The sequence below is a fragment of the Neodiprion lecontei genome, chromosome 3 (genome assembly GCF_021901455.1).
Source record: "Neodiprion lecontei isolate iyNeoLeco1 chromosome 3, iyNeoLeco1.1, whole genome shotgun sequence".
NCBI lineage: Eukaryota > Metazoa > Arthropoda > Insecta > Hymenoptera > Diprionidae > Neodiprion > Neodiprion lecontei.
In genome coordinates, this window is record NC_060262.1 from 9,266,640 (window position 1) to 9,288,206 (window position 21,567).

General features: G+C 38.2%; 1 protein-coding gene across 1 annotated transcript; it reads right to left on the reverse strand.

The window, feature by feature from the left end:
• Positions 1-1,618: 1,618 nt before the first annotated feature.
• LOC124293551 lies at positions 1,619-2,607 on the reverse strand. The gene is made up of 2 exons (XM_046734687.1): positions 2,555-2,607; positions 1,619-1,985 (listed from the first exon to the last, which is right to left on the reverse strand). Exon 2 carries the CDS (start codon positions 1,980-1,982, stop codon positions 1,623-1,625), a length of 360 nt encoding a protein of 119 aa, XP_046590643.1. The 5' UTR covers positions 1,983-1,985; positions 2,555-2,607; the 3' UTR covers positions 1,619-1,622.
• Between the last annotated feature and the right edge of the window lie 18,960 nt (positions 2,608-21,567).

The window sequence follows — 21,567 nt, forward strand, 5'->3', positions numbered from 1 at the left end:
TGGCCGACTCCCTCGTGACGGCTCATTCTTCCTCGCAACTAACCACACAAAAAAAAAATCTCTAAACGGGCACCAAGTAGCTCTACGCAACAGAAAACAAACGACTGTCTCGTTTACTCGCCAGAACTAGAGTGATCTAGGATGGTCGCAACGCCGATCTCGTCGCGCTAATTTTTCGTGACGTCATCACCCTAAGAATGCGCAACAATCGATCGGTCATCGATTTTGGGGATTGCGCAACTTGCCGCGCACCTGTCGTCTCTACGCGGCGCAGAACTTAAGGCTAGATCGCGATGTCGTCTCCCGCGCAGCTGTACGTAGTCCTGGGGTTGGGCGGGGTGGTGCTCCCTCGTCGCTAGCTGGTGCCTCGCGGTTGCCTTGGTTGGGCGTAAGCGGGGTGAGCGGGGAGGCTGCGGCGCGCCGGCCGCCAGCGGGAATCGCGTCCGCCTTGGATTCCCTCGCTGCAGGGATCTGCGTTGCCTCCCCCTCCGCAGCCTCGGTGTCCTTCCCGCGAGATCGTCGTGATTTCGCCTGGCCGCGCAAGATGTTCGGTGTCGGAGTTGGTCGCTGGAGGGTAGCCGGTGCACTCGAAAAAAAAATAAAAACAAAAGCCTGAAATATCTGGGTCGCAATGCTCTATTTCGTCCCTGTCGAAGCTCGGGTGCGTGACTCCAGTTCTGGCGCTCTCTGAGATTATTCCACGACTCGATTTTCTAAACCCTGATTCCGGGATCTCGCCCAGGGTTCAGGGAGTCTCTTGTAACGGGCAGGCCTAGCCGAACTGCCACGTTACAACTTATAAACTTTGATGATTCCACGCGTATTATGCACATACTTCATATGCGTTATTAAGCGCTTTATTTCAATATGTTCGAAACACAATGTACACTGCAGTAACATTTTTGAAATAATGCGTCAATTGTTGTATCGAAGTGAAGCACTGTTGACAATTAAGGAATCGTTCAGATGACTTTTATTCAAATCGATTCGAACAGTTTCAAAAGTACTGAACAGAGAAAAAGGACAAATAGCGTTAATTGCTGATTGACAATAAAATGTCCTAAGCAGTCAAAACTAAAATCAACTCTTCAAGTACCAATATAGTACCACCAAAGAGATTTTGAATAAACCGTTGAATGAGACGTATCAAGAAAACAAATCTACTGCATACTGTTTCGGAGTCTGCAGAGTGTATTATAAATTTAATACATAGTGAATCTTCAAACATATGTCAACTACAAATATAATCAATTGCGTGTTAAAAAAGTAATTCAAGTTTTGAACCGTAGTTAGGAAAACCTGAAAACCTCAAAATTTTTGAATTGTAGGCCGAAATCAAATTATGGGCACAGAGATATCACCAGACGGGTGAGTCTCTCCCTCCAGGTCAGACTGTTTGTTGTTATTACAATTTATGTATCTACGAAGACTTCTCTTTTGAAGCTCCGTAGCTCCCACTATAACAACTTGAATTAGCACCAATGCGCTGTCTTGGACGAGATGAGTAATAAAGTTTACTCCAATCTACTTCTATCGCCAAAGAAGTTGAACTGGATGAACTAGTGTTAAACGAATTGATGTACCAAGATAAAGTACTGTCGACAGTTAAGAAAATTATAGAATCATTCATCAGCGCTGCTGTCTTCTACGTTCGACTTCTGATGTATCAGGATATCTGACCAGACAACTTCAACAGTAACAAAGTGCTTGCATCCTTTGATGCCGTAAAAAAATTTTTGCAAGAAAACCCAAACTGTCTCAGATTCTGGGGAGTACTTTGCATTTAGAGCATAGTGTACCTTGAAACACATATCAACTGCGCCGATTAAATTACTCGCAGCGTACTTAACTTCATTAACGATGACGTAAATTGCAGAAAAAGATGTTGGGTCTCCAACGGTTATGATCAAAGGTTGACAAGTCAATCCATATGAGCGAAGTTTTTCTTTGCGTTTGACCAGCATAGTTTCCAAATCTGCCATCACCTAAAAATAAAAGTTTTCAGTTATCTTTTCTTAAAGTGTTTATTATAAATTTGAATTTAAATTTGCTGAAAATTAATATTTTCCAAACACAGTACAATGGAACAAATTTGCAGTACGAATTATGTTTGACCTGAAGAGTTAATCAAACTCAGTCTTATATTTTCAGTGATTTTGCTTTTAAGATTCAACCTTTCGTAGTCACCCTTCTACAGAATCTTGGGATAATCGCACTGGGTAAAATCGACCCAGCTGATTTTCAAATGGTTGCGATGTGAAGAGACATCTGATCGGGACCAAAGAGTCATGGAATTCACTTTAAAAATTGTAAAGAATATGTAAGAAGTGGTTACCGTAGGAAATCAAAAGACAATACGGAAAAAAAATCCGAAATATATCATGTGAATATCGCCAAATATCACTCGAAAAAGGGACAGTTTATTTCACTCGTGACTATGAAGGGTTCTTCGGATTTGAAAATATTTTATAAGATTTCACAAATGAAGTGTATACTCTGTTCGCTCGGTAGAGAGAAAAATAAGAATGTTGAATTTGTGAAATAGAACACTTACAGTAATGTTGCATATAAATCCATCAGCCTGCTCCTGAGATGACGGTTTCCATTTTTTAGAAGTTCTTGTTTTTACCAAGGAAGGTCTGAATAGGTAAGGCAATTTCAATCATCCCAAAACTTCAACTGGAATATTATCTGAAACAGTGATTGTAAAATGGTACAAAGTCCGCAGATGTGCAGCCTCAATGATACATGCAATACCTAATTGCCTAAAATACCTAAATACAATATACTCAATTCTTCATATCAGAGTTCAAATTCATGATTTGATAACCGATAGTTAAAATATCAAGCGGCCTTTTAAAGAACCCCTTCGAAGCCTTGCGATCTAATAATTATTAGATTGCTTGCGCCCCAATTTGTATCGCAGGAGGTTGAAAATCAATGCCACTTACTACTATAATCTACATAACTAAGCATGCCTCTGAAAACCTGGCTTTGTATACTATCACTTCATTTTACCAAAATCGACTTTTTAACTAGTGTCTTCCTTTGAATTTCCAAATTAAAATATCATGAACACCAAAAGACGAGAATATTTGCATAACATAAATTGAATTGCTAACAAGAGTAATTGAGTATTAATAAAATTCCATGGCAATTTCAGTTGGACTTGACCGAATAAATCAATATGTATACATTCAGAGTGAAACGAATTTTAGTTTCATAATTTGTGAATGATTGACTTTCGTAGTTAATAATTACAGTATTTTAAATTGCAAAGATAAAGAACGAGTTTCCAGACCGTTTAGCCGCTATGGAACGTTATGTTATGCATGAAATGCTTGTGTTTGTATACAACTAATAAATCATGAAGAATTTATTGTGCACATGCACACGAACAAACCTTCTTGATCGAACGACAGTAACTTCTTTTGCTTCGCAATTTCTACCACAGTTGCTGCTATGTCGGGCCACTTTTTTAGGAAACTCTCTGTATCAGCACATACGTTGGACAATTCAAAGTCCAGTTGCAACTTAGAACACAAGAAACAAAATAACTTAGGAAAGCTATCTTTGAATTATATTTCTTTGCGTTGGTTGAGTGCAAAAAGCAGAAAAATAAAATGTGATATAAATTTACTAAAGTAAGTCTTGTGAAAACTGTTTTTCAAATATCGCTAGGATCATTTATCTAATGTTCGAGAACTATGAAACTTGAGATCTAGTTTCTTATCGAAATATCAAATATATTTATCAAGGGTGGGGCATAACATAACAACTCAACATGAAAATGAAGTATTGTTACTTACCAGCGAAGATCCAATCGGCGTCGAGAGAATTGGATACTCCTGGTAGTAAGTATCAATTGGCTGGCTCTTATCTCTTAAACCGTATGTTTTTCCCCAGAGAGTCCTTGCTGACTCAAGGTCATCTGGAGAAATTGTCCTCAATTGCAGCAAATTTTTCTTGTCATCATCACTAGTTTCATCTGGTGATATTTTTTTATTTGCTGGTAAAATGTGGTGTTTTAGATACTTTTTGGTATTCGTGTACTTGCTCCAGAGTTTTCCGGTTGCAGAACGTCTGCCTACAGATTGATATGGTACAAAATATGTAGCTTTACTTTCACAGTCCCAGTAACCGTGAATCTCGCCAGCCCAAAAATCTAACGTTTCTGTCCGAATTCTGGAAAAAAGTCACAATATTATAACACAACATGTACAAGTACATTGATGTATACTATGTTGGACCTTGAAGAGGATTGTATCACACAAACCAGCATTATTTGAATTGGAAATAGTCTTAACGTACAATTACAGGCATGTTGTTGAATTGAGATGAAAATTAAAGATGTGGCACAAGTACATCAAACATTTTTCACATTTCCAATACCACTCTTACAATTATGTACTCCGATGAGTAAGATCATGACGGGTGCGCCTTGTTAATAACAATCTAACTCACAAGCTCTATAGTTCCAGTGTAGCGAGCTTTATAATCGGACTATAGAACTCGCAAGTTAAGGTGTATTTAACAAGCCTCACAAGCTACAGTCTTATTCTTAGGAGTAGTCATTATGTGGACCAGATCTTAAGGACCAAGTTGATTAGAATTACAAAATATCTTTTATGGAGACTATGCTAATGTATGCAATGATAATGCAGAGAAAGTTCGATGTAAATATTTTTAACTACTGATCAGACAGTAAAGCTTTACGTACTTTAAATCTGTTGCTAAAGCGTTTTCTATTATGATACCACACAGTTTCTGTCTATCACTTTCTTCCATTCGCTTAGTGCTTAAAATGGCTTGTCCAACTGCGCTTTGAGCCAATAGCTTCTTTAATTGCTAGAAAAAAATATAAAGAATATCTGTGAGAGGATGGGTTTGGAAGATAGTTAAACTACTATGCAAAGTAATGCGCATAAAATAAATACATGTGGTAATGAATTGAAGAATATCAATGCGATAAAATCCAGCTTGGATCAGTATTGAACACCGTATTTTATGTTGCACACAATCAATGAAACAATCAGGCAATGAAACTACAATTCTTTCACTTTGTTTATCAATCAGGCTATAAAACTGTACGTAGATAGAGTATAATTACGTCGCCAGGCTTTTGTGTTTTTGTAGATTTTTCCGAGGGTACTGATAAACCTTGCTCTGCTGTGTTGGTCAAAGTAATAGTATTTGAGGTATACAGGCTCGGTGAATTGGGTCTATCCGAATCCTCAGTATTGCTGTCAATAGACGATGACGATGCAAGATTCTAGAAATTATCAAAGTTTTGTTATTGAATGAACTGACGACCGTTGAATGTTTGCTCACGAATTCAATTATGATGAAGATAACAATTTTTCATAGTTCAAGCCTCATGGAATAGACAAGCGATTACATATCATTAATTTTAATTATATATAATCGAAAAAAATCTCACAATAACAATATTATCCTTTCGAAGAAGTTCGTTTCGATTCCTTAAAAATTTACATCTCGGTCCGACTTTAGGAATTAATTCTTTCACCACGTCAGGCGGCATTGTCAGTAGAGTTTCCTTATCAATGCCTTCATCTATAATTTATAAACAAAAATTGGCAAACTAATAACATTTACAGAACAAAAACCTATCTGCACGCACACTATGGGCACTGTATTTTATAAATGTACTTAAAACACGATTCAAAATAAATCATTAGGCGAACTATTCGTTTCTTCGTAAAATTTTTTTTATACTATTTGATTTTATTACATTTAAAAACTCTATTTGAGATATAATTAAATAGAAGTTTTTTGTAAACTGTCAGATACTTTATAGTGGGATTTTTCTTATCGCGTTCAAAGGTAAATACAATAGACTTTTAACCTGAACATTTTTTGAAACTTTTACAAGTTTATTTGGTAGAGTGATGAAAAAATTCGGCCACATTTCTTCGTTTTCGTCAAAGAGGCAAAGGGAAACTTGACAGCTCAGTGAAATGGAACGTGAACCAAGTAAGCAATAAAGGAATAATAACGCGGATGATACAAGTAAAATAACTGGGCTAATTTTTTTTTTTCACCACTAGTTATTGGCTATACGCCAAGTACCGAAAAACTAGGCTAATCGGCACGGAGAAAAGAAATGCACAGCAATGCGACGCAATTACCGCTCTTGAAGCTAAGCATATACTATAACTATTAGGGGAGGGGGTTGCTGGCCGACGCGCGACGTGACTCAATGTATGCGTTGTTCGCGGCCGATCCATCGCGTAAAATCTATGCCCGCACGCGGCCGCGCTGAACCGCGTGAAGTTGGCTGTGCACGAAATTCAAATGGGACGCGGTTAAGATGGCGGCTCTTTGCACGCGGCACGAGACAATACTATGGACAATACTGGCAAAGTGGCCAAGATGGCCAGGATCGACGCTATGACGCAACACTTCGTAATATGCGAATGTACACAATCATACGCAGCTAGACGTGAATCGGGCGAACTGAGTACATGGGTCACAAAAATTAGAGATGAAAAATGTACGATGTAAGGCAGTACGGGAAAATGACTGAGCGAAAATCAGAGAGAAACAGGTGATGCTATCGTCTTTTCGGCGTGGCGAAAGGAGGTCCGGACAAAAAATTAGCAAACTAGACTTTAATGAAAATTCGGCAATAAAAGTTAGGGACGTAAGATTAGATATAGGCGCGTCGGATTGGTTAGTAAAGCTAATCTAGAGAAGCCACACGAAAATCCGAGAAACGATATTATGCGACCCACGCGGTCGACAAGCAGAATGTGAGACAAGCTATCTCGGGGGTTCGAGCGGTAGCAATGCAAGCTCACCTACGTTAGAGGAGAAGAATGAACAAGGTACAAAGAGAGAAGGAATGAAATACGCCCGGAGGTTTCCTCAAATAAAATAAATGTTGTACGTACCTTGAAAAATCTGATTATATTCGCCCAGTCCCCATGACGATAGTTGATTTTCCACCCATTGCAGTCGATCATCAGATTCCGCCATCATCAGGAATACAAGGCACGTTGAATAAAAACACTTGGAACAATGCACTTGAAACACCGGAACAAGCAAGAGTAGGAGTAGACAAGGAAATAGTGGACGAAGAAGGAAAGCAAAATGACAATGGGTTAAAGAAAAATTGATGAAATCACAGATCGGCCGATCCGCGACCCTGTACGACCCGCCAACACTGACGAACGGGAACTCAGAGCTGCGGAGGATGCGCTACCCCGCGACCCCGCGATGCCGCAGCGCGGTTGGCGCGGTTTACGGCATCGTTTCAGCACACATGAAATCATGTGACCTAACGAGTAAATATGTGATTGGTGGACTGTAATTCACGAAACCAATCATAGATATTCTTACATCTAAGACGGAATTATTACCATATAAGGCAATATTCGACCAGCGGCCTGGTGAGCGTGGTGCGAAGCAGTATAGTTGTCTTGCTTCTACTCACGATTTTGCATTCCAGTAGAAGCTATCTGCGTCACACTTGTGCTAAATAGCACTCGTGAATTATTCCAGATTTTTTTTTGATTAATTATCAAACATCTGAACAAGAAGGCAAATTTTATTTTCTCGATAAAAATCTTCAAAATTCTTCGTTCAGAGACGATCATTTTCGGCTTTACCCGGAAGTAAAAACAATTTTTTTCTATATTTTGTATTTTACTTATGCAAAGACTTTCTTTCGTAAATTTTATTTACTGGGTATTTTTATTGGTAATTATTCATTTTTGTGCACCCAGCGGGTGTAAAATTATATATATTGTTACAAAGGGTGAAATCACCCGTTTTGCCCCCTCTTTAATGATCTAGTAGTCAGCATAGATAAAAGACGTTTATAAACCTCTTATGTTTTTAAAAAGAATAAGGTTGCTGCGCCAACCGATATTATTGTAAAAACAGTCTTGTTTCAGACTTTAAAAGAGAAACACGTATTACGCATTAAAAGCTTTTCACAACATTTTAATTTCGCCTTTGATTTTGGCTTGTTATTCACGCTCTTGATTTCTTCGACTTGATAAGTAAACTCGCGGATCCATATTTTATTAACGTAACGCCATAAAACGTTACATTGGTGTCAGAAGTGCGATCTTGAGTTCTTGTTAATAAAGTCGATTCAGTGCGTGTAATAAACAATGAGTTGTAGTCGTATGACGCGCTCACGTCGAAGAGAAAGTGGAGAAGAATCTTCTCTCATAGAAAATCCGAGGGTTCCAGAAGAAATTTCAACACCTTCTGTGGACCTTCTTTCAACTCCTTCGACGGTCTCTCAACTTGATCTATTAAAGATCTTAACACAACAAGAAGCGGCAAAACAACAACAAGAAGTAGCTGCTCGACAGCAGCAACAACTAATCCAGCTGCTTCAAGAGCAACAAGAGCAACGGAGGCGAGAAGGGGAGGCTCGAGAACGTTCCGAAACTAATCTGCAAGACCTTCTTCGGACGACTGTGGCGGCCCTTCAATCCGTTCATCAAATGAGTGGAGTTGGAGGACCGGCTGTTACACCACAGGGTTCTAGAGTCGCTACTCCTGTTCCCTCGCCTGTTCCTGTTCCCGTTGTTCCAGAGATCCGACATCCAGGACGAATCCAGGATGTTCGAGATTCAAGGTCTGTGCCTTTTACTAGGGGAGTAGTTGAATCCCCAGTTTGTAGAAATAGAGTAAACAATGAGGTTGATTTTTCCGAGCCTCAGTCTCAGGTTCAGCCTCAATACTCTAATTTGAGTCAATTAAATAATTCAAGACTTCCTGGGGTTACTTCTCAGATTAATGAGAAATCCTTTTGTCCTTTGAAACCGCCAATTTTTGATGGAAAGATTCCATGGGCGGAGTATGAACGTCAATTTAATACAATAGCTAAACATAATCAGTGGGACTCCGCCATGAGGGCCCACAGCCTTGCTTCTTGTCTTCGGACGCCGGCTCTGAATGTTTTAACGGCATTGTCTGAAGAAGAAATTTCTGATTACGAAAAACTTAGTTCTGCATTAAAGTTAAGATACGGGAATGACCACTTGACGAAACTGTACACGGCTCAATTACAGACTAGGAGACAAGGACGAGACGAAGACCTCGCGTCTCTTAGCCAGGATATAGAACGGCTTTCACGTGTAGCATTGCCAGATCACGAGCCGTCTCGTAATTTATTAGCTACTCAAGCCTTTTTAAATGCAATTAGTGATCCAGAAATTAAAATGGCCGTTGGAACATCGGGCCTCACTTCTCTGCGGGAGGCAACGGCCAAAGCCCTCGAGGTGGAGGCAATGAGAAAGCAATATTTTGGGCTGAACAAGCTTCGTCGGATTGAGGTGTCTGAAAACGCCTCAAAAAGGCGAAGTTTTGAACACTCGGAGAAGTCAAAACCTCAAAATTATAAAAATAGAAATAACAGTAACAATTTTAAACCGAGAAATCGAGGTTCTTTTCAAAACCAACAAAACCAGCGTATAAATAAAAACGTGGTCGTGACAAGTCAAACTAGCTTGACTTGTATATTTTGTAAAAAAACAGGTCACGATGCCAATCATTGTTTTCTAATTAAGAAAATTAGTGGAAAACCGATGCAAGGCTCGAATCCAAATTCTTATAATTGGCGTAAGAAAAATATAGAAATAGGGGAAGCAAATCCTCAATCAAGTTCTTCAACAGGAACTCACTCAAAAAACTAATTCTAGATGATTTGTCAGGGCGAAAATCATCGCAGATTGTTAGAAGTGAAAGCCCTCTTAGAGAGCAATTTTTAATTAGAAGTCTACGACAGTCTGGTCTTTACGCGCGCGGTACTGTAAATGGCGTCGATTGTCTATGGGTAATAGACACGGGCGCGGAAGTAACCGTAGTTCGATCGGATCTCTTTAAATCCGATGACCAGATTGTTCCCTCTTTTTCTCTGCGAACAGCCACTGGAGAGACGACTCCGGTTTTGAGACAGGTTACTGTCCAAATTAACCTTTTTGGGTGTATCGACTCTCCACATAAGGTTTTTATAGCAGATATAGAGGATGAAGGTATTTTGGGAATAGACTTTCTTACAGCTCATAACTGTGTTATCTCAACTAAGAGAAATTCACTAGCTTCAAACAATCGCGAAATAACTCTTTGTACGAATATGAATGGAATTTATTGGACCCCTCCTAGAATTCGAGAAATAGAACTTTCGGAGGATGATTTGCAACAACATTTTCCTTTACACTTACAGAGCCTTGTTCAGAAATCTTCGATTTCGTTGAATTCAGCTCAGGTAGAATCGTTTAAATCTCTTTTACTAGAATTTATAGATTCTTTCGCCAAAGATAGTGGTGATAAGGGCCGATGTACTTCTGTCAAGCACAAGATCGACGTCGGAGAGAGTTCACCAATTAAACAAGCTCCTCGAAGACTTGCTCTCAACGCCCGAGAAGAGGTGAAGAAGCTTGTGGAAGACATGCTAAAGAACGATGTTATTGAACCATCGTCTAGTCCCTGGGCCTCACCAATCGTCCTTGTTAACAAAAAGGACGGAACCGAACGATTTTGTATCGATTACAGGAAGCTGAACGATATAACGAAGAAGGATTCTCACCCTTTACCTAGAATCGATGAGACACTCGACCTGATAGCTGGTGCAACTTGGTTCAGCACCATAGATTTTCAGAGCGGATACTGGCAGGTCGAAATGGATCCTTTAGATGAAGAAAAAACAGCTTTTGTTACGGGTTTAGGAGGATTATGGCAGTTCAAGGTTATGCCGTTTGGTTTGAGTAATGCCCCGGCTACCTTTGAACGAATGATGGAAGCTGTTCTCCATGGGCTCACGGGCAAAATATGCCTCGTTTATTTAGACGATATAATCGTTTTTGGCAAGAACTTTGAAGAAGAAGTTCAAAATCTCAGACAAGTTTTCGCTAGGCTGAAGCAAGCAGGTCTGAAAATGAGTCCGAAAAAATGCCATCTGTTCCAGAAAGAAGTAGGTTTCCTCGGACATATCGTTTCAGCACAAGGTGTGAAGACCGACCCATCTAAAATAGAGAAGGTTTCTTCTTGGCCGACACCTTAGAATAAAGAACAAATTCAAAGCTTTTTAGGCCTTTGTACGTATTACAGAAGATTTGTAAAAGGTTTCGCTAGTATAGCTAAACCTCTCCATCATTTGACCGGAATCAAGATTCCTTTTGACTGGACCCCGGAATGCGAAGAGGCTTTCAAGAAATTAAAAGAAAATCTTATTTCTTCGCCGATTTTAGCTTATCCAGAGGTCGAAATTCCTTTTATTTTAGATATGGATGCATCTCTTTCAGGAATAGGCGGGGTTTTGTCACAAATTCAGGGAGGTCAAGAGAGAGTGATAAGCTATTTCAGCAGAGTTTTGAGTAAAACCGAGAGGAATTATTGTGTCACTCGTAGAGAGCTTTTAGCTGTTGTTAAGACCGTAGTACATTTTCACCATTATTTGTACGGCAGGAAATTTTTGATACGTACAGATCATGCTTCTCTCAGGTGGCTACTTTCGTTTAAATCTCCCGAAGGTCAGGTAGCTAGATGGTTAGAAAGGCTCGGTCAGTACGATTTTGATATTCGTCATCGAGCAGGAATTCATCATGGAAACGCCGATGCTCTCTCTCGAAGACCCTGCGAGGAAATGCCAGAGTGTAAACAGTGTGCACGATTAGAGAAAAATCGTGACCCCTCTCTTATAATACGGAAGATTTCTTTCGAAAATAACCAGGAGGAATGGAGAAAATCACAACAAGAGGACGACACTTTGAATGAAGTGAAGTCTTGGAAAGAAGCAGAAACTCGCCCAGACTGGCAGGATATATCTTTAGCCGAGCCAGATTTGAAAATTTATTGGGCTCAATGGGACTCTATTCTTTTAATTGATGGAATTTTATACCGAAAATGGGAATCTGCAGACTTGAAAGAAATCAGGTGGCAACTTTTGGTTCCCAGGTCACGAGTTCCAGAGATTCTTGCTCTTTATCATGATTCTCCTGCAGGCGGACACTTCGCGTCAAATAAAACTCTGGGCAGAATTCGCGACTTCTACTTTTGGCCTCGTTGCCGGATGGACGTTGAAGATTGGTGTCGAAGATGTCGAATCTGCACGGCAAAGAAAGGACCTCGAGCGAAGGGACAAAGCTCTCTTCAAATTTACAACGTGGGAGCTCCACTTGAAAGAATAGCGATGGATATTCTTGGACCTCTCCCGATAACCCATTCTGGAAATAAATATGCTTTGGTTATTGCTGATTATTTTACTAAATGGCCTGAAGTGGTTCCTCTCGCTGATCAAGAAGCCTCTACTGTAGCACAGGCATTCGTTAAAGAATTTATTTGTAGACACGGAGTTCCTCTAGAACTTCATACTGATCAAGGCCGAAATTTTGAGTCAACCTTAATGAAAGAGGTTACTCAGATTCTAGGGGTTAGGAAAACTCGTACAACTCCTTTGCATCCGCAATCTGACGGCATGATAGAGCGTCTGAATCGGACTTTGCTACAATATTTGTCGTCCTTCGTAGAACAGAATCAGAGAGACTGGGACTCCTGGATCCCTTTCTTCCTCTTATCTTACAGATCTGCGATTCATGAGACGACGAAACAGACGCCAGCCCTCATGCTTACTGGAAGAAATCTTCGACTTCCGTCAGATTTAGAGAAAGGCCCTGTTCCTGTGCAAAGACAGCATCAAACAGATTATGCTTTTTCATTACAACAACGTTTAGAAGAAATTCATCACTTTGCTAGGAATAGAATTTCTATGGCTTCAGATAAATTGAAAACTCGTTATGATATTCGAGCCAGAGATTTAAAATTTAATCCTGGAGATTCTGTTTGGCTCTTTCAACCTCGAAGACAGAAAGGACGATGTCCAAAACTACAAAGAAATTGGGAAGGCCCTTACTTAGTGGTTAACCGGATAAATGATGTTGTTTATAGAATCCGAAGATCTTCTCATTCGCGTCAAAAAGTGGTTCACTTGGATCGTCTTGCTCCTTTTGAAGAGGATCAACCTGGAACAATTTCTCCAAGACCAGGGACATCCTTCGAGGTTAGATCTTCAAACGAACACCCTTGACGACTGTGATCGATTTGGCCTTCTTTACAGTCGGTCATCGATTGGGAGAAGAATTTACCTTTCGGAATTCATTTGAGTAAAACTCGACCGCTTACGATTATTATAGAAGGAAATATCGGATGCGGAAAAACAACTTTCACCAAGAGGTTTTTAGCAGATCGCCAGGTCTGTACACTTTTAGAACCTATTGAAGAATATCGAAATGTAGCTGGAATTAATCTTTCAGATTTGATGTATCAGAACCCAGATCGTTATTGCTATTATTTTCAGCATTTCGCTCAAATGGTTATGTTAGATAGACATCTGCAGACGACTTCATTGCCTGTAAAGGTGATGGAAAGATCGATATTCAGTAGCAATTGTTTTGTAGAAGCTCGTCGAAGGTTAGGTAATTTTCGCGACTTCGAATCACATTTATTGACAAAAAATTTTGATCTTCTCATTCGCTCGTCTGAGCTCAGAGTAGATTTGATTGTTTATTTGCGAGTTTCCCCAGAAACTTCTTTTGCTCGAGTTAGTTCCCGTTCTCGTGAGGAAGAATCGAGTATTTCTTTAGAGCTACTCAGAACTATCCATGAGGTTCATGAAGATTGGCTAGTGAAACAAACCTTTTCTTCTTTATCGGCTCCTGTTTTAGTTATCAATGCAGAAGCTACGGCCGATCAAGTTTTTAAAGATTTTTGTACGTCTATGATGTGCGGGGGTTAATTCAGATATGAATAATGAAGAAGTATTCTTAATTAAGAGAAAAACGAAAAACAAAGTTTTATTTTCTTTATTAAAACAAGATAAAAAAAAAAGAACGAATGGTGAAATAAGAGGTTACATATGTAAAAAAAAATTAAGTTTCAAAAATTTGTTCCGCTATAATCTTTAAGGCGGACTTGACCTCTGCACAGTCGTTGCAGTCTTCGGTGGAGTTTGTTGCGAGTAAATTCTTCCGACATTCGCGACAAGCTTTGCCCTCTCCCGCGAAGGTAAGATGGGTTTCCTTGAGCTCGTAGAAGTTCTTTATGTCCGCGCTGAAATAAATCAGACACGGGGAACTTATATATTTTTTTTAACTAAAAATTTGCGTGAGAACTTACCGAGTAACCCAACAGTTTAAGCATATTAGCCCCATTTTGTGTTTCTCTCTTATGGTCTCACCCCGACCACATTTTAGGGTCTTCCACTGATTTTCAAAATAGATCTTGAATTCCTCTTGTGACATATTTTTTATGTCCTCCCACGGAAAACTGGAGGTAATTACGCCCGCATTGATGAGGGCGGAAACGGGTGGAGTCTTTATGATTGACATTTTTTTTTTTTTTTTTTTTTGAAAAAAAAAAAACTAATTGAGTCTGTCTTCGACGAGGACTTTTCTTATAATGATTTGTTATTTCTGCGTTGCTAATCAATTTGAAATTTGTTTTCTTCGATTGTTTCTTTCTAGAAACTTCTTCTCTGGAATCGAGTTTTGTGTCGGATAGGCTTTGGTTTATTAATGTGAAAAGAGCCACGATTATTTTTCGAGGTCGATGAGCGATTGTTTGATTTTCACATTTTATTAACCTTAAGTGTCAGTTTTTGTGAGTACTTTTTCAGGTTACTTGACACAGCCTTTTCCCATCCAATTTTTCCCTGATTCCTGAGGATGACTGGTGGTTTTATTTTGAAGAAGGACGCAGAGATAATTCAGATAAGATCGTTTCTTTTCTTTAGAATGCATATTCAATTTATTTTATTCAAGTATCCTCCCAAATTCACTCAGTGAATTTGAATTGTTATACCACCACTCACATTTGTCCTCCAAACTCTAGGGTTTGCTGTCTCAGAAGAAGCTCTGGATTCAGTCACCCCAAGATTTCCTTATTTCCTATGAAGAGAAGTCTGTTTTTATCTTATTTGGTCCTGGAATTGTCGGTTCCCGGTTCGATGTTTTCATCCGAACCTGTTTCGGAGGGATCCTTCATGAAGAAAATCGAATTTCTTCCCGACATCAATCTGGGCCGTTGCGGATAACTTTGAATTCATGAAGCCACATAACACTTAATAACACTAACCTTTATAAAACATAGCACATAAATTTTTGAGATTATTTAACGCTCAACTATCTGCTCAAGGTTTTCTGTGGTTTACCTTGAGACTGTGGGCAAATGCCAGATAGTAAAAAAGGGAGTTCTTAAATTTTAGAGCCACAGCTCCAACTCACCTTTGAGCACTGACTACTAGAATACTTTTATAATTGTTTTATCTTTCCCGAGTCGGGACGACTCTTTTCCTCGGGGGGGAGTAGTGTTACAAAGGGTGAAATCACCCGTTTTGCCCCCTCTTTAATGATCTAGTAGTCAGCATAGATAAAAGACGTTTATAAACCTCTTATGTCTTTAAAAAGAATAAGGTTGCTGCGCCAACCGATATTATTGTAAAAACAGTCTTGTTTCAGACTTTAAAAGAGAAACACGTATTACGCATTAAAAGCTTTTCACAACATTTTAATTTCGCCTTTGATTTTGGCTTGTTATTCACGCTCTTGATTTCTTCGACTTGATAAGTAAACTCGCGGATCCATATTTTATTAACGTAACGCCATCAAACGTTACAATATATATATATATTAGGGTGGCCCTTAAAAAGGTCATTTTTCAGCCGCCCCCCAAATTGGCTCTAAATAATTCATAAATAATTCCCTGATTTTTTCAAATTTTCATCTCAACTCTAACACGTGCCTGGAAGAGCGTGGATTTCCACATCAAATCTACCGAACGGACTGAAATGAAGTTTGGTATATGTGGGTTTTTTGGGACGCTGATTACGAATCTAAACTCAAAATTATAAAATTCAAAGTGACGGATCCAATATGGTGGATCATAAGCCCAAAATTCACTTGATATTGCCATATTGAACCCACTATTTCGAATTTTGTAATTTCGTGTTCAGATTCGTGATCAGCAGCCTCGAAAACCCTCGGGTACCAAGTTTTATTGAAATCAAATGACTTTTTGGATTTCGCTCCACCATATTGGATCCGCCATTTTGAATTTTCGAATTTTGAGTTCAGGTTCGTAATCAGCCACCCAAGAAACCCTCCTCAACCAAATTTCATCTAAATCCGTTCAGTAGATTTTATGTGAATCTGAAAGGATTAAATGGAATCCATGCAGCACCCTCGTTCAGGCACGTGTTGAGATAAAAATTTGAAAAAATCAGGGAATTATTTTTGAATTATTTAAAGCCGATTTGTGGGGCGGCACGATCAAAATTCAAAAATGACCTTTTTAAGGGCCACCCTAATATATATATACATATATATTGTATTTATATATATACATACACATATATATTGCCTATTCCGTGATCCATATGTATTAGGGTGGGCCAAAAAAAATGAGTATTTTTTTTTTACTTTATACTCTGATAATCGGTTGCTAGATACCTCTAAAGAATTCTCACCAAATATGAGCTCTTAATTTTGATAACAAGGTCCTCCGCTTTACAATTTTGCATTTTTTCCTGAGTATTAGAAACAAAAATTCATATCTCTTTGACAACTGTTCGTTAAAAAATATCTCCTCATTTTCTTGTAGGAAATCGAACGCTCTACAAAAAAGGTCTCTTACAATTTTTTCGTAAACCTTACCGTTTAAAAGATATCAAAGCTTAAAGTTTGATTATTTTAAGAGAACTTTCTGTTTTGCTCATGAATTTTTTAACTCGCTTACAAAAAATTTTGATGAATTGCACAACTCATAGTTTTGTAGGAAATTAACTGCTCTACAAAAATGGTGTCTTATGATTTGTCGATTAAGTTAACCGTTTAAAAGATATTCATCGTCAAACTTCAATGCATACTAATTTTAACAGTCTTTGATGAATAATTCGAAAAATTTCAATTTAATTTATAAGTTTCATGAAAATTTATTCCAATGTGAGTTTCTAAGAAAAGAGAAATGTTTTAAACTATTTTTCTTTTATTTTTTTAGTTCTATATATTATATAGAACTAAAAAAATAAAAGAAAAACGGTATAAAAATATATATTAAAAATTGAAAATTAAAAAATATATGTTATATAGAACTGAAAAAATAAAAGAAAAATAGTTTAAAACATTTCTCTTTTCTTAGGAACTCACATTGGAATAAATTTTCATGAAACTTATAAATTAAATTGAAATTTTTCGAATTATTCATCAAAAACTGTTAAAATTAGTATGCATTGAAGTTTGACGATGAATATCTTTTAAACGCTTAATTTAATCGACAAATCATAGGACACCATTTTTGTAGAGCAGTTAATTTCCTACAAAACGATGAGTTGTGCAATTCATCAAAATTTTTTGTAAGCGAGGTAAAAAATTCATAAGCAAAACAGAAATTTTTCTTAAAATAATCAAACTTTAGGCTTTGATATCTTTTAAACGGTAAGGTTTACGAAAAAATTGTAAGAGACGTTTTTTGGAGAGCGTTCGATTTCCTACTAGATTATGAGAAGAGATATTTTTTAACGAACAGTTGTCAAAGAGATATGAATTTTTGTTTCTAATACTCAGGAAAAAATGCAAAATTGTAAAGCGGAGGACCTTGTTATCAAAATTAAGAGCTCATATTTGGTGAGAATTCTTTAGAGGTATCTAGCAACCGATTTTCAGAGTATAAAGTAAAAAAAAAAATACTCATTTTTTTGGCCCACCCTAATATGTATATATATATTACATATTTATATTTCCAAACCAAAATGTAATAACAAAAACACGATTTTTTTCTTTTCAAAATTTGAATAACCAAAGTTATAAATTTATATATAGATGTCGTAATTATTTCTTGTTGTCAAATATCAACGTCTGCGATATCGTTATATGTTCTAAAGATGTAACGATAACAATAGAAATATGAATTGATTATATATTAAATGAAATATATTTTTGTTTGATAATATATATTTTGATTCTGATCGTTTTGTCCTATCAATATTCCTCATAGTACGGTTAACTCAATTATCTCAACTGTCGCATGAAACGTACGAGTCAACATAACGTATAGTACAGGTAACCACGTGACTCGGTACTTTCAACCATTGGCTCGTTCGTAGCAACGAAAAAAACGAGTAGACCCAACTGTCGCGTGCAACGTACGAGTCAACATAACGTATAGTACGGGTAACCACGTGACTCGGTACTTTCAACCATTGGCTCGTTCGTAGCAACGAAAAAAACAAGTAGAGTCAACTATAGCGCGTATCGTACGAGTGAACATTCTGCATGTTGACAAATACCAAATGATTTGGTATGTTCAACTCTAAGTACTGTTAAGGTAACTAGTGAAGACTTTGTCCATAACTATAACGTTTTAGTAACTGACTGACTAAAATATACAGTTAATGCTACTATACTTATAGTAATATTTCACAAATAAATCCATGTTGTTGATCTTACCATCTTTGAATAGTACGGAGAACCATTTTTTAGTAGGCGTTACTGCAATAATAGGTCGCCTTGACTAAAACACGTAAACTAAAATATTTTAGTACCGATAACCAAACCATTTCTCTCAGTGTGTCTATACCGTAAACGTTAATTGAAAGTTTGTTAGGTTTCTCAAATTTTGGAATCTGGTCTAAAGACATTGGACAATGCAAACCGTCGTATTGTAGCACTGAGCTGGAATGTGGATACGAAGTGATTTCGCTGGGATTGTTGTTGGCTGGAAAGAGGGCTGCGGTGACCGACCAGAGAAAGCAATACGCGTCTCCGTTGCGGATGTTGACGACAGCCTTCTTATCTTGAATATCTTTGGGTAGTGGTTTGTATGGGAACACACCGCCTCGCAGAGGCACGTACTTGTTGATATTTACAGTCAAATTGATTATTTCGGTCAGCGACCAACCAGTCTCTCTCTTGAAAATCTTCCACCTTGGCCAACACTTTTTGCTTTACGTTCTCTTCGAACCGCCTGTGTATGTCAGCTGGCTGGAGGATGATTTGGTTTCTGGTGTTGAAATATTTCATTTCCTCAACAAGTTCAGCGTTTTTCATTGCATTGAATTTACAGCACAAGAGACAGTTTGCTATTAAACTTTTCACTTTTCGTAGCATTTTCTTCAGTCTTGCAACGACGAGGTGTTTCGCATCTTCCAAAAACCTGTTCAAATCTTTCTGCCCCAGATTGATAATGGCTCCCGTTCGAATTCGACTCTCGAAAGCTGTCTCCAAATCTTCCCACCGTACTCGATCGCTTCTTCGTCGGCTTCGTAATCCGTCACCCACCTTTTGAAATTGTTGAAATTTGACTGTCAACGATTTCAGAATTCCAATTGTAGTCAAAATTCTTGTCTTCTCCCCGATTGTTAAGGCGTTGTTGCGTAAGATTTTATTCAAAAGCCTGGTATTTTGGGTTCCGAATCGAATCCATTTTGCAATTTCTGCCGGTGACGATTTTTCAGATGAAATCTTGAACGCCGTTTCCATAATTTGTATTAATTTCAAACACTTTTCGGAATCCGTGTTTCTTCTTCTTTCGATCACACACACTTGACAAAGATAGAGCTGCGAAGCTTGCTCTAGAATGATCGCTCTACGCTGACCCGGTCTCTTTTATGGGTAAACACCGTCGTGACTCACACACACACACACATTACCGAAAATTCGGGAACAACCGTATGCAATATTCTTGAGCGAAAAAAATTTCAAGGTATTACTCGAACGAACCTGCAGCGCATGGAAGATAGGAAGGCAGTTCTTGGAATTTGACGAAGGAGTTTCACACGTCTCATGTATGAGAGAGAACTGTGAGAGTGAACTAATCGCTAGAGTTATACATGCAACTGTGATAGGCCTAGTAGATATCGTTCCCCAGGAGCGTTACGGGGATGTTTTACTTTGCCCACGGTGTCAGTTTCACGATTTCGAGGTCTACGCACTAGTGCAATAGGGCAGAGTGAGAAAGATATATCCTTCAAACGTAACCGACAAGTGTCAACCACTCTATGATTTGGTATTAGTTTAATCGTGAACCTAAAACATACGAAGAAGCTGTACGAAGGGTGGGGTGCTCCGTCCGTCTGATGAATTCATTAGCAGTTCAGCTTGCAAATCATCAAGGTAGGTGATTGAAATCAGTGCACTTATACAGTTTTTACCTTGAGTGTACAACAATTTTCGATTTTACTTGAGTGAATAGAAATAATTTAACGGGTGTGCGTTTTTTTTTCAGCCTCCTTCAACAAATTGTTCAAATAATTTCACCACCATCTCGATCGGTGAGTTGTATCAGAATATTGCAATTTTTTTAAGCTTCTGTAATGGGCAATCAAGACTTTGGACGTCTGATGGAATTATTTTCTCAAACTTCAAACGTATGTGTGCGTTCATTTTTTGATGTCTCCTCAGACATGGAGTACGTACGGATTACGGCCACCATCAAAGTGCCACGAGAATGGGGGTGTCGATTACCAGTCAACTTACTTATGAACGGGATCGAAATCGCAATCGCTGCTTTTAAAAACAACGAAAGTGAAATCTACGTGCACCAGGCAGGAGTATTGACGGTGCTGGAACAGGAATCTGACGGCACCTGGTGGTTTCGAAAAGTGTAAGCTGATATTACAAAAAAACAACAATTTTTTTTCATTTTTGATAATTTTTAGTTTTCAAAGTATCGGGTGATACAATAGTTTCATGATGTTGACAAAATTTATTTGATTTCTTTATTTTTTTATCATAACAATTATAAAACTTACATGATCCTAGGTTTCTTCAATTTTCTAAAATTACATTACATGTTTTTTTGTCTGTTTCAGATCATTAGTGGACTAAAAGGTTGAAGAGAACAAGAAAAATGTATACGCATTTTTTGTATTATTCAATAAAAAAATTTTTGAAAAAAATTTTACATCGATCAATTGTTCAATTTTCTCAAATGTTAATTATTATAATTGATTCTTTTATACATATATAATTGGAACAGTGGTGTAAGAAGGAGACGCTGTACACGTTGTCCTGGTACGGTGTACAAGTTAGGCGAGAGTCGACGCATCTTTGAACTCGATTTACCCATACTGGCCGCCCAGATACTGCAAGAGCAGCCGCTCCTCCCCCATCGTCTGCATCAATTTCTGGTACTGAGTCTCGTCCTCGTTGAGCATTCGCACAATCCGTGCCGGTAAGAATACGCTGAATTCGTCGTTCAGATCTGTGACGATACGCTGTCCAAACCGCGTTTGAGCTCGTCGGATATTGGTGACTTTGTAGATTTTGAAAATTTCTAGCTCGGTCAATTTCTTTGTCGGTAGGAATTCGGTCATGCTTGCTACTTTGTTCAGTTTTGTGAAATCCATTTTTTTTGATGTTCAACAGTTACGTGTTTTTTTGATAAATTTAGATTTGCGAACTTTTTTGTCACTTTGTTTAGTTCTGACTTCTGATTTACAATGGTTTTCAAGTCGTGAATATTTTTTAAGAACAGATCGATTCGCTGTTTTAGTTCTGTTTTACTTGGAGTTCTCTTCATGAGAGCTGAAGGTGT

What these genes read in the sequence shown, in the direction of transcription:
- LOC124293551 (XM_046734687.1), bottom strand. Translation starts at nt 1,982, where the DNA reads ATGGCAGATTTGGAAACTATGCTGGTCAAACGCAAAGAAAAACTTCGC.